Here is a 15,760-nt window from a genome sequence, read left to right on the forward strand (position 1 = left end):
CCAGTAACGATGATAAGGAGAGAGAACGTGTGCATGGGCAGCTCTCTTACGTCTCAAGGGCTAGGTGGGGCTTGATCCTTTCCTAACTTGGGATATTTTGTAGTTAAGTCTCCCTGTAGGCTTGAGTCCGTGGACCATGCAATGCCCTTGTTCTGTTTAGCACCCAGGTATAACTGAGCGGTTAGTTTCCCCATGGGCCTGAGTCCGAGGACCATGCAGTGCCTTNGGCAAATCAAAGATAGTGGAATTGAAGATTTATCTTTTCACATGTAATACCTCTGAGAATATGATGTTACATGTAACAAATACATACCATACTCTCCTTTATTTTTTCTATAGTATATCACACACCTGTTGGCTACTAGCCTAAGGAATATTATAAAATTTAGTACATAATATTTTATAAATTAAGAATATAATATGTCAAATTTTAAATACAACATATATAATAATTAAAAAAATTAACTACTATCTTGCTAATATGACATAGCAGTACTTACATTTTATTATTATGTCAATTTTAATGATCTTACTGTGTGGACGAGGATCCCTAATCCCATTTAATTGGGCTGCCAATACTATTTCTGAGGATGCATCTCGGACCTCGGGAACGAGCATTGGTTGAACCATGAGGACGAGCTCCAGCTAGCCTTGGGGACGAGCATTAACCCTGAGAAGTACATGAAGCTAAAATATTACAGAAGGACTAAAGTAGACTTGACACGGGTTACGAGGAGGGTGAGAAGAGAAGGGAGTGAAAGCTATCCCCCCCCCCCCCCCCCCTGAGCGGCATTAAATGCGAGACAATTACTTCTCTGGCCACATTAATGAGGAAATGACCATGAACAGTAGTGCGTAGCTTAGATTGTAAGATAAAAGCTAACCTATATGTCTTGGATGGGACAGAAGTCCTAAGAATGCAATCTCAACCCTCCAAATGTAGCGTGAAGATAATCGGTGAGTAAATATAAAAGGGAGATGAAGATCCTTGTGGGGGGGGGGGGGGTTGGAGAAAAGAAAAGAAAAGAATTTGTAAAGGAGAGAAAGCAAGAACATTGATATATAAAAAGATCTTCCTCGGGAGGACTGAGGATCCTTTCTTCTTGATAATTGACTGTTCCTAGTCTTTTACTTGGCATCTCTTTTCATTGTACTTAATTTTAGCTTACCAACTGGTTAATGTCCTATCCATTTCTCTAACAAATTTATTATATTGGGCTCTTTGGGCCATCAATTGGTTGTTCTTGGGCCTTAGATCCGTTTTCATCCTTGCACTTACTTATAGTAAATTGGTAGTATCTTGAGTACTTGTTTTAGGTGAATTGCAAACATCTGTTGAGATTTCTTTCAAAACGCTCCTTATAATCATCAGGTGAGTTAGGGTCTATTTAGGATTCGCTTATTTTGCTGAAATTGAAAACTTTTTACTAAAAATATTGTAAATAAAGGTAAAAGTTAGTTGAAATAGTATAGTGGGACTCATGAATAATACCAAAAAGTGCAGTGGGATCCATGAATAGTAGCAAAAATAAGTTAAATAGTAAATAGTTGTTAAAAAATAAGTTATCCAAATGCAACCTTAATCGGATAGTACTGCATAAGGATTTGGGTGACCTCAATTCAAACAAAATGACATAATTTGACCCTTCTATTTCAATTGTGTTTAGCATCAGCATCAGTGGTTCAAAAAATTTAGCCATTTGGCATCACAAAAAACTATTTTATCTATTTTACCACTTTACTTTATAAAATACAACATAAGTGGTTTTATTTTAGCATTTAATACAATAAAATAATATATCTACTACAATAAGCAACAACCAACACCATCAACAAAATAAAATAATATAACTTTTAATAAAATATTATTTTTTTAACCATCTTAACTAGCCATCTTTGGCAATGCAATGAATAGCCAAATTTTTTGGCCTTCTCTCCACCATTGCAGCATGCTTTTAGTATTGATGATGCTAAAAATAGCAATATGGCTTTTTAGCACCATCAATACTAATGCTTTTATAAGTAACTAAAAGTGGTCATATGCATTTGAGTGATTACATTTTTTATTAAGAAGATTTTTTTTTTTTTTTTTTAGGAAATATTTAGAAGAAATTTGAGTGATCACTTTATTATACAAAATTCATTATTAATAATAATACGATTAAATATCTATTTTATTTATATAAGATTAAATATCTATTTTAAATTTTAATAAAGTAAATAATAATAATATATATATATATATATATATATATATATATATATATATTGTAGGGTCTGTTTTTGTTGCCCAAACCCAAAGGATATGGGTTAAGGGCCCAACGAACAAAGAACAATGAATTTGTAGAGAGTGGATCGAAGGTTTAGGCGCTTGCCGGCGTGCATGAAGCATGAACTACTTTCCTTTTATTGAAAAATGCTAAGAACAGTTTACAATTGGGGGATGCTCCTCGGCCCATGGCCGAGGAGGTTATTTCTTTCCCTCTTCCCTTTTTTTCTCTTCTAAAACCTCCCTTTTACACTTTGTTCCCCTTTCTTATATATCCCTCTCTTCCTCCTCCTGTTGATCATCTATTGGCCTCCCTTCTGACTGTCGGTCCCATCAGAGGTCATATCCGTGCTCAGGTGGTTCACCCTGATCGATGTTGCCCTGTCAAGGGTTACATCCTCATTAATGCGGCCAGAAGGGTTAGGTGAGCATATTCAATGCCGAGGTGACAGTTCGCCTAGGGCTTGCCCCTTCTCCTTACTTCTGTTGCCAATGCATGGCACTGGGCCCTCTCCTCCTCGGATATTCCAGGAGTCCTTTGGTAGGTGGTCCTCGTGTTCTTCCGAGCTCTCGGACGCCGAGGACAGGGTCATCCTCGGACTTATCATGCGTCCTTGGCGTGGGCCATCTGGGCCTGGCTTGGAGTGGGCCAAGGCTACCCGATTTTCTGGCCCCACAATAGCCCCTCAAAATCTTGCTGCACGCATCTTCGGGCGGGGAGAAGGATTTTGACATCCTCAGCCTTACCCCCCGGTCAGTACTGGGGTCTATTCATCTGCCCAAGGCACGTCGCTGACGTTTCGGAGCACGTAACGTATCCTCATTAAATTCAGGCGGCTCTGTGCTCCCCACGTCTAATGAGGAGTTACCCATCCAACGGTGGAGGTTCGTCTCGCATTTATGGGCGGAAAAACCCGCATGGTTCCTCGATTTGGGGTATAAATACTCGTACGAACCGCTTCTTCCTGTTTCCCATTTGTAATCAAGGATTCTCATGCGCCCCTCCTGAGTTCAGCCACATTCTCATTAGCACCTCCAGCATAAAAAGCCTGTCCGAGGAGCTCCTCCTCTTTTCAGTAAGTCGCTCTGTTCCCTCTCTGAGCTCTCTCTCTACTCTTTCTTCTACTTTGATTGTCCTTTTTTAGTTCTTTCTTAGTTCTTTGAGGTGTCAACTGGGATGGGTAGGTTTAAGAAATACGTCGATACTGAGGAGGTGATGGAGAAATTCATCACCGACTACCGAATTTTCGGCAATGTAGGTATGAGATATTGTGAGGACAGGGATTGGCGCATATACAGACAGGAGGGCGAGGTGGTAATTCCCATTGTCGCCTTCCTTGAAGGGGGGATGACGATCCCCATGGGGTTAGTGATGAGGGATTACCTCACGCACTTCCGGTTGGCCCCCACCCAGTGTGGGATAAACGTTTTTAGGATTTTGGGCTGTGTGGACACCCTGAACAAGAAGATGGGGCTGAGGTTGACCCACCACGACGTGAACTGGTGTTACAACCTTCAGCTTCTTAAGGGCAAGTCGTATTACCTGAAGACGAGAGACGACAAGGTGCGGCTTATTCAGTGCCTCCCCGAGTCCAACAAGGGTTTCAACGAGAATTTTCTCATCGTGTCAGGGGGTGGCACGATGGCCTTCACTGCCCAACAACAGAGGGAATACCAGGTGGGGCAGTGGGAAACAGGAAGGGTTTCAAGTTCCGTCTTTTTTCTTCCTCTTTTTTTTTACTAACGCGGTGGTGCTTTCCGTTTGCAGACCCGCATGCTTTTGAGCGTCACTTCCATCTGGTCAATCGGGAGGATTTGCAGAAGGTGCTGAGGGCGTCGATGTATATAAACGAGGACGACAATCAGGTTAGGGTTGCCCACATAATTTTGGGGTATAAACCTACCCAGAAGTCGTTCCCAGTTCCAAAGCCTGAGTCCGAGGACCATGCAGTGCCTTGGTTCTGTCTAACGCTTTCATTTCTCTGTAAGTATCTAGTTTCCCCATAGGTTTGAGTCCGAGGACCATGCAATACCTTGGTTCTGTCTAGTATCCAGGTATAGCGGAGCAGTTAGTTTCCCCATAGGCCTGAGTCTGAGGACCATGCAGTGCCTTGGTTCTGTCTAGTACCCAGGTATAGCGGAGCGGTTAGTTTCCCCATAGGCCTGAGTCCGAGGACCATGCAGTGCCTTGGTTTTGTCTAACGCTTTCATTTCTCTGTAAGTATCTAGTTTCCCATTAGGTTTGGGTCTGAGGACCATGCAATACCTTGGTTCTGTCTAGTACCCAGGTATAGCGGAGCGGTTAGTTTCCCCATAGGCCTAAGTCCGAGGACCATGCAGTGCCTTGGTTCTGTCTAACGCTTTCATTTCTCTATAAGTATCTAGTTTTCCCATAGGTTTAGGTCCGAAGACCATGCAATACCTTGGTTCTGTCTAGTACCTAGGTATAGCGGAGCAGTTAGTTTCCCTATAGGCCTGAGTCCGAAGACCATGTAGTGCTTTGGTTCTGTCTAACGCTTTCATTTCTCTGTAAGTATCTAGTTTTCCCATAGGTTTGAGTCCGAAGACCATGCAATACCTTGGTTCTGTCTAGTACTCAGGTATAGCTGAGCGGTTAGTTTCCCCATGGGCCTGAGTCCGAGGACCATGCAGTGCCTTGGTTCTGTCTAACGCTTCCATTTCTCTGTAAGTATCTAGTTTCCCCATAGGTTTGAGTCCGAGGACCATGCAATACCTTGGTTCTGTCTAGTACCCAGGTATAGCTGAGCGGTTAGTTTCCCCATAGGCCTGAGTCCGAGGACCATGCAGTGTCTTGGTTCTGTCTAACGCTTTCATTTCTCTGTAAGTATCTAGTTTTTCCATAGGTTTGAGTCCGAGGACCATGCAATACCTTGGTTCTGTCTAGTACCCTGGTATAGCAGAGCGGTTAGTTTCCCTATAGGCCTGAGTCTGAGGACCATGTGTAGTAGTGGTATACTAGTGCAAGCTCCAGAAGCATAATAAAGCGCTAGTGGAAGGGTTCTCTTTCCGATGTGGGATTCCAGGCCTTGGGGCTGAGACTATGAAACCCTCATCGGCGTGCCTACACTCGGTAAAAGAAGACAAATTTGTGAGGGCCTGGCTCCCCAAAGCGAACAAATCCTTGAGTGGAGTCAAGTACCCCACATTAAAAGATATATATATATATATATATATGTATGTATGTATGTATATCATATATTATATAATAAAAGTTGGATTTAGAAATTGTGGATGCTCAAGACTTGTTTAATTATTAAGTTGTTGCATCAAATTATATAAATTTTTTAGATAGAAATAAAAATTTAATTCTTATCAACAGTTTAAATATTTTTTAGATAGACACAAAAAATTTTCCTCTTAATTGTTAATGTAGTTTAATTAAACTTTTGCTACCTATGTACAGTTTGAAAGATAGATAAAATTTTGTAAACTCATTCATTATCTTTTTGAAAAAAATTTGTACAGTTTCTCTATCTTAGAAACCTATATCAATCAGGTTGGGCTTCATCTACTTTGAATTGGAGAAAATCATTATCTTAAAAGAAGTTTGACATGAAAAAATAATAACAATAATTTGACCCGAAACAGATGTTAGTGCGTGTATGCATGCTGTGTCATATACAGAACAGGAGAACAAACCTGTATGTTTTTTAAGGCAATTTGTAAAACCCAAATTTTCACTTCATGAAATGGGCTCAAAAACCCCAACTATTCTTAACTTCACAGAATTGGCTCAATAGCCCAGATCTTCTCCACTTCACGAATTGTACTTGAAAGCTGAAACTTGTGATTCTTGGCCCAATTTGAAAATCATGAAGATTTTTGGGAAAATACCCATTTAGTATGGTTTTAGTGATTTTCAGTTTTCCTAGGCCTTTAGATTGTCTTGGCCCAAAATCTAATATTTTTATTTTCGCTTAAAATCTTACTCTTTGTTTATTTTGACATTAACATTTTTTTAGAAAATAATAACAAATCATTTTCCAAAAAACATTTTTTAGAAACCTATCTCATTTTTCTATATTTGGTAGCAATCTTTAGGGGTGTAATCGGTTCAGTTCGGTCGGTTTTTTTTTTTTTTTTTGGGCCAACTGAAACCGAAATTTTCGGTTTGTGAAATTCTCAATCGAAATTGACCGAACTAATTGGAAATTGATCAGTTTCGGTCGATTTTGGTCGGTTTTCGGTTAAGTACATGGGGTTATCTATTTTTTCAAAACTCTAAGTCAACATCACAGTCACAAAAAGAAAATAATAACTCAACATCATATGGGGTTATCGATTTTTCATCAAGAAAATAACAACTCAACATCACAGTCACAGATTCATAGAAAATAGCATTAATTCAGTATTAAACAAAACCCAAAATACAAAAAAGAGAAAGGGTTATCGAGAAATGTCACCGTGAGAAACTGAGAATGAAAAGATCAAGCCGGTGTGGGGAGGTGGATGCAGAGACTGATTTGTGTAAAGGTGGTGGCAGAGGCAGATCGAGGCGATGGCAAAGGCAGATTCATGTGGAGACTGGCGTGTGAAGGTGGCGGCAGAGGCAGATTAAGGCGACGGTAGAGGCAGATTTATGTGGAGGCCGGCATGTAGAGGTGGTGCAGAGGCAGATTTGCGTGGAGGCTGGTGTGGAATGGAGGCTGTGAGAGGGACTGGAGTGGAGGTTGTGAGAGGAGGCTATGAGAGTTGAGAGGGACAGGAGTGGAGGTTGTGAGAGTGAGAGTGAAAACGTTTGGGCTAGGGTTTTTAACTTTTGTTTTTATAGTTTAATTAGATATCTAATTAGTAATTAGTTTAATTATAGTTACTTAATCTAATGAGAAAATGAAAATTGAAAACTTTGAAAAGTTAAGGTCGGATCATATTTAAAAAAGAAAGGCCCAAATGTTTAAAAAAAAAATGAAAAGGGCAAATATATATAAGAGGCCCAAATATTTATAAAGTTTATATTATATATATAATACAAAATATATTATAATATGATTCGGTTTGGTTTCGGCCGCTTTGGTGCATTCACACCTGCCATCGAAACTGAACTGAATATTTTCGGTTTTTAAAAATTGAAAACCGAAACTGAATCGAACCTAAACCAAATCGAAATTTTGGCATCAATTCGATTGGTTTCGGCCGGTTTTTTCGGTTCATCAGTTTTATGCACACCCCTAGCAATCTTAAAATGATTTGGATAAAATTGTTTTCCAACTTCGCTTATTTAGCTTTTTGTGAAATAAAATTGTTTTCCTTATTTTGAGATTGAGTTTTTTTTTTCATAAATTTTAGTGGAAAACAACTCTACTTCATGCAAAGCCAAATAAAGGAAGTTAAGAGATAGTTTTGGAATATTTTTTCCTGATACTACCGAATATAGAAAAATGTGAAAAATTGTTTGCATATAAGATTTCTTTATTGAAACAAACAGAGCATTATTGATGTGGCACGAGTTGCCTAGTAAATTAAGCTATCATCTCTTCACATGTATTGTTTTACCTATAGTAGCATTAAGTAATGCTAATACCCTTTGATTTAACCTATTCAGCTTGAATCCAAATCTTCTGTTTTATTCTTTCTGCTCCACCCTATGTTCCACAAATAGAATTATGTCATATGTCCACTCATTTAATTAAATGTTAAATTTATGCCTTTTATTATTTTAATTACCTAAAATTACGTAAAATAAATAAAAAGATTAAATACCCATCAGATTCTCACTGCCCCTACCACCACTTTCGCTGGCAGCCGCTATCAAGATTTCGGCAAAGCCATCAAAGACGTTGGTCACCACCGAAACCCATAACTCTTCCACTTTGTTCCTCTCAAACCACATAAAAAAAAAAACCCACCCAGCTCAATTAATCTTCCTTACATATGGGTTTCAGCCACCATTGGCCCATCTTTGCTCAAATATTAAAAGAATTCCAAACATTTGTTATTTTTATTAATAGGCGTAATACTAACTTGATTGTTGTCACCCCTTTTATTTATAACCAAAATTTATATCTTGAAATCTGAAGTTTGAAGGATCATTTTGGTTGTTGAAATGGAGAGAGGTGAACGGACAGGTGGCAGTGTGGTGGTGTTGGGTGGGTTTTTCATGGGTTTGAGAGGGAAGAAAGTGGAAGAGTTATGAGTTTCGTCTAAGGCAGTGGGCTTGGTGGCAGTGGTTCGTCGGAATCTTGATGGTGGCTTCCGGTGAAGGTGGTGGCGGGGGTAGTGATAATATTATGATTTTTTTTTTTTTAACTTTTTATTTAGGTAATTGAAATAATAAAATGCATAAATTTAGCATTTAATTAAATAGGTAGACATGTGGCATTTTTTTAATTTATAGAGCACAGAGTGTAGTAGGAAGAAGGATAAAAGATTTGGACTTGTTTAGCTTGTGCTTTATAAATTGCCTTGGCAAAAATGTCGCCTAAAAAATAGCCCAAACAGAAGGTCATTTTTAAAAATTTCAAATTAAGAAACTACAACCAAAGCAAGAATAATATGACCTTTCTTTTGTTCTTTTTTTTATTTTATTTTTTATTTTTCATTTTAATTTTTTCCTTCCTTATAACAAATGGGGCATTCGAACCTAGGTACACCATTTAATTATAAGGCTTTTGGTGACAAGTAGAAACTAGAAACTACCTGTCTTCATTTATTAGCAATAGAGTGATCAAGCAAATGTGAGGAGCTCTAGCTTGCATTCTAATCTAGCCATTTCTTGCTCATCTAAGGTTACCCAAGGCTCTATCCCATCACCCAACCTTGTGTCAGCCAAAATTACTAGATTCATGAACAACGAACCACTTGAACCAGACCCATATAGGCTTTCCTCACCCAAAATCAGCTTCATCGAATCCAAAACTACACTAACTACCAAACCCAAAGTAGTTTGCTTCCTCTTTGGACCCTAGCCCTCCTCCTATTTCTTTGAAAGACTCATACATCACAGAATTCCTCTTTTTCACCTTTTATTTTTTTAACAAAATCACCAATAATTTTTGATATTGCGCCCCTTATCTCACTCACCAAGCCTTGCAATTAATCCTGCCTCTCATTGTCCATGCACTGAGCAGCTACCATCCAAAGGAGATTTCCAATAGAATACTTCGGCCAAGGCGGTGCTAGCAATTATCCACTAAATGGGTCAATAAGGAAGGCTTTTGGAAACCATTTTTTTTTTCTCTATAGGCAACCTTGGCATGTTTCCATATGAAAGTTGAAACCATCTCTACACGCGTAGGGTGTTGCACACATGGGCTGGTTGCTTGCACCTTAAGGGTGGCTATTGCAGAGACATGAAACACAAATCTTCTTGTCACACTCTTTCCCTGGCCTTTATAAACAATGAACCCCACCTAACAATTGATGAATCTCTAAGCCATAAATCATTTGCAGGGAAGAGATAAGTTGCCTCAAAATTGGGGCATACAGGATACAGATACTACTTTATAAGATCCTCTAGCTATTGTAGCCCATGCCTTAAGAAAGCCGCTCAGTGCTACACCATCTAGGATCTTGTGTGAAATGCACACTCCAATGGCTATGCCACCACACTTGAAGACATTTACTTGAATATTTGTCACGTAAGTTCCAGCTGATTCTTTCAAAATGAGTTCACAATGAAGGAACTAATGTTGTAACAAAAGGTTAGGTTGGCTAAGAAATTCAGATAGACAAACATTAACTTGGGCTCCCACAAAATAAGCCCCTTCATCGTTGCAGTTGATACAGAGATCATCTTTGATCTTTCCTGCTAGTGGATAATATTGGGTTAAGGTCTCTGACAAAGATTTTTTTAGCAATTCTAACCTAATGGGAATGTTGCTAAGGTTTTAGCCATCATTTATGGGAAAGTATAGAGGATGATTGGAGCATAGGAAGCAAGAACAAGCTGATCTAAAATGGAAAGCTTAAATGTTGTGAGGTGAGAAGGTGTTGAGGAAGATGGTTTCATGTTCTCCCTGGAAACAATTCCTACTTCCATTTTCATTGTTTTGGTTTTCTTTGAAGTTGGTGGAAACTGCAAGAGCTTCTACTTGATTTATATGTGAGGTGGCCAAGGATGTATATATATATATATATATGTGAGCACTAAAAACAAAAGGGAAAAACGAGTCCTTTTCCAACTCTTCACTTTTCTGATTTTTTTTAGCGTGCAAAATTTTGTAGTCTTGGTCATCACAATTTAAAAAAATATGTGATTCATATCTATATATGATGTATGGACATCTGACGAAAAAGACAAGTTCTATGGCAATGATCCTAGCTAAAGATTTGGAAGCCAACAATAACTAAATCAATTATAGCAATCCACAATAATAATTAGAGAGAAGTATTTGGATTCTAGAATATCATAAATATATTAGGTTTTTTGATAATCTTCCTAAATATATTTTTTGATGAATATCTTCCTAAATATAATAGGTTCCTTTATTAAAGTTAATTTAACAATCAATCACGAGTTCTACGGAAGAGCATTAATGTTGGTATTCCAACACTACGAAGTTGGACTTAAGTACGAGCCCCACTTTGACTACTACCTCAAATCAAAGATGGATGATGCTTTACTTTTCTGGAGCATGAAGCTTGATGCTACTCTAGATCTATCATTGTTATTATTGGGATGCTGAAGCACCTAGTTTAGTTTTTAGTCATTTCCAGGCCAATATGCCTTCATATTTTGAAGGAGCTAGTGTCATGTCCCTTGTGTTGTGTGTACTATCGTATTTACTTGGGCACATCTTAATCATGGGTGGCTCTATGCATTTTGGGCCTATGGCGAAGGTTAAAAGAAAATGCAAAATTTTCCCATAGTATTAACAATCACTACAAAAAACGCTGCTATAGCTGACCTATAGCCACATTTTTGAGAAACGTGGACACTTTTTTTGATAGGGCCTATAACTGCATTTAAAAAATGCAGCTATAGGTCCAGCTGAATAAATTTTTTTAAAAGGATAACATATAAAAACGCGGCTATAGGTCCAGCCAAATTATATATATATATATATATATTAAAAGGATGGCTCATATAATATATAGCCTAATAAATTTTTTTTTTTAAAAGGAGGAGCTATAGCCGTGTTTTTAAAAACGCGGCTATAAGTCCAGCCAAATAATATTTAGTATTTTTTTTAAAAGGATGGCCTACAATATACAGCTGAATAAATTTTTTTTTTTTTTTAAAGGAGGACCTATAGGTCCATTTGTATTTTTTTTAAAGGTGGACCTATAGCTACGTTTTCAAAAACACGGCTTTAGGTCCAGCCAAATAATATCTATTTTTTAAAAGGATGGCCTACAATATACAGCTGAATAATTTTTTTTTAAAGGAGAAGCTATAGCTGTGTTTTTAAAAACGTGGCTATAGGTAACACAAAAAAAAAAAAAAAAAAAAAAATTTCTTGAGTTTCTTTCTTTCTTCTCTGCAAGTCACGCCCCTGACTCTTCCTTTTTTTTTTCTTTTTTTTTCTTTTTTTCTTTTTTTTTGTCTTTGTTTCTTTGCTGACCCAGCCATGCTGACCCTCCCACGCCACCATCCACACCATTTAGCCCTCTTTTCCTTCCCTTATCTCTCTTTTTGCTTTTTTGTGTTTTTTTTTTTGTTATTTTATGTTTAGTTAGTAAGAAAATGGAGGAAATGCTGAAAATTTTGAATGAAGTGGATATTCTAGCAATATTTGTGTTTATGTCTTGATTTAGATTTGAGTTTTGATTTTGAATTTTTTGGATCTGTGCTTGAATTTGTACTATTGTATTGTTGATATTGTGCTTATGTTTAAATGAGATTGTGTTCTTGAGCTTGTTTCTTTTGTATTTCTGAGCTTGTGCTCTTGAGTTCCTCGAATGGAATTAGTGTTAGATTTGGGTTGGTTTTGTTGAATGAGAGGAGATCCATAGGTTTGTGTTCTTATATTTTGGAGCATGTTGTGTTTGATTTTGAATTTCCTTGGTGTGTTTATATTGTGAGTATGTTGTGTTTAATTTTTAATTTTTTGGGTTTGTGTTTGATTTTGAATTTTTTGGGGAAAAAAAAAACCCAAATTTTCTTTTTTGTTTTTAAAAAAACTTATAGCCACGTTTTTTAAAAACGTAGCTATAGGTTCGTAGCCTATACGGCGGTTATAAACGCAGCTCAAAGCGGGTCTGTAGCCGCATTTCTTAAAAACACAACTATAGGTCTTAGCCTATAGCCACAGTTAAAAAATGCGGCTATAGGTTTGACCTTTAGCCGCGGTTATAAAAACGCGGTTATAGACCCGTAGGGGCTATTGCTGCATAGTATAGGCTTGGTTTGTAAACGCAGATATAGGCCCCATTTTTAGTAGTGAATAACCAAAAAAAAAAAAAAAAATGGTGTGAGGCTTTTGTTTCTTTTTGGGGATTTTTATGTTTTGTTGGCTTGCTTTGTTTTTGTTGAGAGAGAAAGGGAGAGGGAGAGAGATTTGACCTTCTAGGTCACATATTTTTTATTTTATTTTTATTTTTTATCTTTTCTGCTTTTTTCTATTTTGGGTATTACTTTGTTGGCCTCCTTTCCCCATTTTTTTCCCTAATCACGTTTTTTAATTTCCCCTTATTTTTTGCCTACTTTCCCATATTTGTTTTCTAATTAGAAGTTTGTTTTCCTTATTTTTGGCTATAATTTGGGGTTTAATTTATTCATTTTACATAAGTAAACTTTTTTGTTGGAGGGTAATAAAAAAAACTAATCTAATTGGATAAAATTTGGGAACCTTCCACAATTTGGGGGCCTTAGGTGGTTGCTTAACTCGTTTGAAGAAATGCTATGTTCACAACAATTTCACAACAAAACATATGTAACAGATTGTTATAAATTGTTATTGATGGGAAAAAAAGTAACTCACCTGGGGCAAGAGCCGGCACTTATCTTAATTATTATCTTATGAGTTAATTATTCACAATATGCTGAGTTATAATTCAATTGTTAATGATGAATTCTATTATTCAATTTTGTTCAGGTGGTTGCCTTGTGATCAAGGGGAACAACCGAACTGGTGGTCAGCTACAAAATGGGTGTGTGTAAATGAGTACAAGATTTGAGCTACTGTGTGTTAAAGGAAATTTTGTATTCCTAGAATAGATAATTAAGAAATCATTAGTATCTATTTTTAATTGGCAATTTAGTGGTTATTAGAAATAGAAATACATATCAGTTGATACCCAAGATGTGTTTATTTACAAACATTAAGATATTGATTGTTGCATACATGTAGAGACGTTGACAAAGTGATAAAGTGTAGTCTTCTTCTTCTTTTTTTCCTTATTATATATTGGAGTATTCGAACCTGGGTTCTCCTTTGTAGGAGAATTGAACAATACCATTTAATCAAAAGGCTTTTGGTGATAAGTAGAAACTACTTGTCTTCATAGATTAGCAATAGAGTGACCAACCATCAGAGGACTGGGATCCAAAGGAGCAAATGCTAGGAGCTCTGGATTGCATTCTAATCTAGCCATGTCTTGCTCATCTATGGTTACCCAAGCTTCTATCCCGTCACCCAATCGTGTGTCATTCAAAATTATTAGATTCGAGAATACTGAATCACTTGTACCAATGCTGCTGACCCATATAGGCTTTCCCCACCCAAAATCAACTTCATAGAATCCAAAATTACACCAACTGTTAAACCCAAAGCAGTCTAGTTCCTCATTGGACTCTAGCCCTCCTATTTCTTTAAGAGACTCATATATCACAGACTTCCTCTTTTCAGCTCTCAGTTTTTTAACAAAATCACCATTAATTTTTGATATTCCACTCCTTATCTTACAAACCAAGCCTTGCAATCCTGACTCATCATTGCCCCTGCACCGAGCACCCGCTATCCAAAGGAGATTTCCAGTAGAATACTCCGGCAAAGGCGGTTCTAATTTTCTTCGTGGATTCACTACATGGGTCAATATGGAAGGCTTTTGGAAACCATTGTTTTCTCTAGAGGCAGCCATGGCATGCTTCCATATGAAAGCTGAAACCACCTCTACATGCCTAGGGTGTTGCACACATGAACTGGTTGCTTGCACCTTAAGTGTGGCTATTGCCGAGGCATGAAACACAAATCTTCTTGTCACACTCTTTCCCTTTTTCAAAGATGAACCGAACATAGCCATTGATAAATCTCTAAGCCATAAATCATTTGTGGGGAAGAGATTCGTTGCATCGGAATTGGGGTATACAGATACTACTTCATAAGATCCTCTAGCCATTTTAGCCCATGCCTTAAGAAAGGTGCTGAATGCTATACCATCAAGGATCTTGTGCGCAATGCACAGTGCAATGGCTATGCCACCACACTTGAAGAAACTTGCTTGAATATTAGTCACGTAAGTTCCAACATATGATTCTTTCAAAATGAGTTCACAAGGAAGGAACTTATGTAGTAACAAAAGGTCAGGTTGGCTAAGAAATTCAGATAGACAAACATTAACTTGGGCTTCCACAAAATAAGCCCCTTCATCATTGCAATCGATGCAGAGATCATCTTTGATCTTTCCAGCTAGTGGATAGTATAGAGTTAAGATCTCTGACGACGATTTCTTTAGCAATTCTAACCTCTTGGGAATGTTGCTAAGGTTTGAGCTGTCATTTATGGGATAGAAGAGGATGACTGGACCATAAGGAGCAGGAATAAGCTGATCTAATAGGGAAAACTTGAATGTTCTGAGGTAAGAGGGTGTTGGGGAAGATGGTTTGACTTGCTCCTTGGAAACAATTCCTACCTCCATTTTCATTGTTTTGGCTTTCATTGAAGTTGGGAGGAAACTGCAAGAACTTCTACACTATTTATATGTGAGGTGGCCAAGGATATATATTGGTACAAATTATGAGCACTAAAAACAAAAGGGGAAGACGAGTCCTTTTCCTACTCTTCACTCTTCTGATTTTTTTAGCGTTCAAAATTATGAAGTTTTGGTCGTCACAATTTAGAAAAATTTGTGATTCATATCTATATATGATGTATATATGGTCATCTGACGAAAAATACGAGTTCTATGGCAGTGATCCTGAAGATTTGGAAGTCAACAATGACTAAGGCAATTATAGCAGTCCGCGATAACAATTAGAGATAAGTATCTGGAATCTTGAATATCCTAAATATATTAGGTTCCTTGATTAAAGTTAATTTACTAATTAGTTTAGCGGAAGAGCATTGATGTTGGTATTCCGGCCAGCACTATGAAGTTGGACAATATAAGAGCCTCACTTTGATTAATTCCTTGATGAGTTCAACACTAAAAAATGGGAGTCAGCGAATACAGTTGTTATGCATCTGTAAGTGACATTACCTTTCTGCCTTGTAAATTCTTGACTCTTGTGCATTTTTTGGAGACCCAAGTATTTTCTTTCATAATGGTACAGCTCAAACGATGAAGAAGGGTGTGAGACTGTTTCCTTGGGCCAAGGGATATATTTAGCTATGTGCCTCGGTGGAATTTGCTATCTGATTGCTGAAAAAA

The 15,760-nt window shown here is 37.5% G+C and overlaps 1 protein-coding gene and 1 pseudogene across 1 annotated transcript; both read right to left on the reverse strand.

The window, feature by feature from the left end:
* Window positions 1-8,954: 8,954 nt before the first annotated feature.
* Window positions 8,955-10,274, reverse strand: LOC112019299 (stemmadenine O-acetyltransferase-like; annotated as a pseudogene).
* A 3,398-nt stretch (window positions 10,275-13,672) lies between these two features.
* On the reverse strand, window positions 13,673-15,034 carry LOC112019327 (stemmadenine O-acetyltransferase). Its single transcript, XM_024051858.1, has one exon. It carries the CDS (start codon window positions 15,032-15,034, stop codon window positions 13,673-13,675), a length of 1,362 nt encoding a protein of 453 aa, XP_023907626.1.
* Between the last annotated feature and the right edge of the window lie 726 nt (window positions 15,035-15,760).

The sequence above is a fragment of the Quercus suber genome, unplaced genomic scaffold (assembly GCF_002906115.3).
Source record: "Quercus suber isolate HL8 unplaced genomic scaffold, Cork oak 2.0 scaffold_293, whole genome shotgun sequence".
Classification (NCBI taxonomy): domain Eukaryota; kingdom Viridiplantae; phylum Streptophyta; class Magnoliopsida; order Fagales; family Fagaceae; genus Quercus; species Quercus suber.

Bases quoted from the DNA above. Each gene is read 5' to 3' on its own strand.
- LOC112019327 (XM_024051858.1), bottom strand. From the start codon at position 15,034: ATGAAAATGGAGGTAGGAATTGTTTCCAAGGAGCAAGTCAAACCATCT.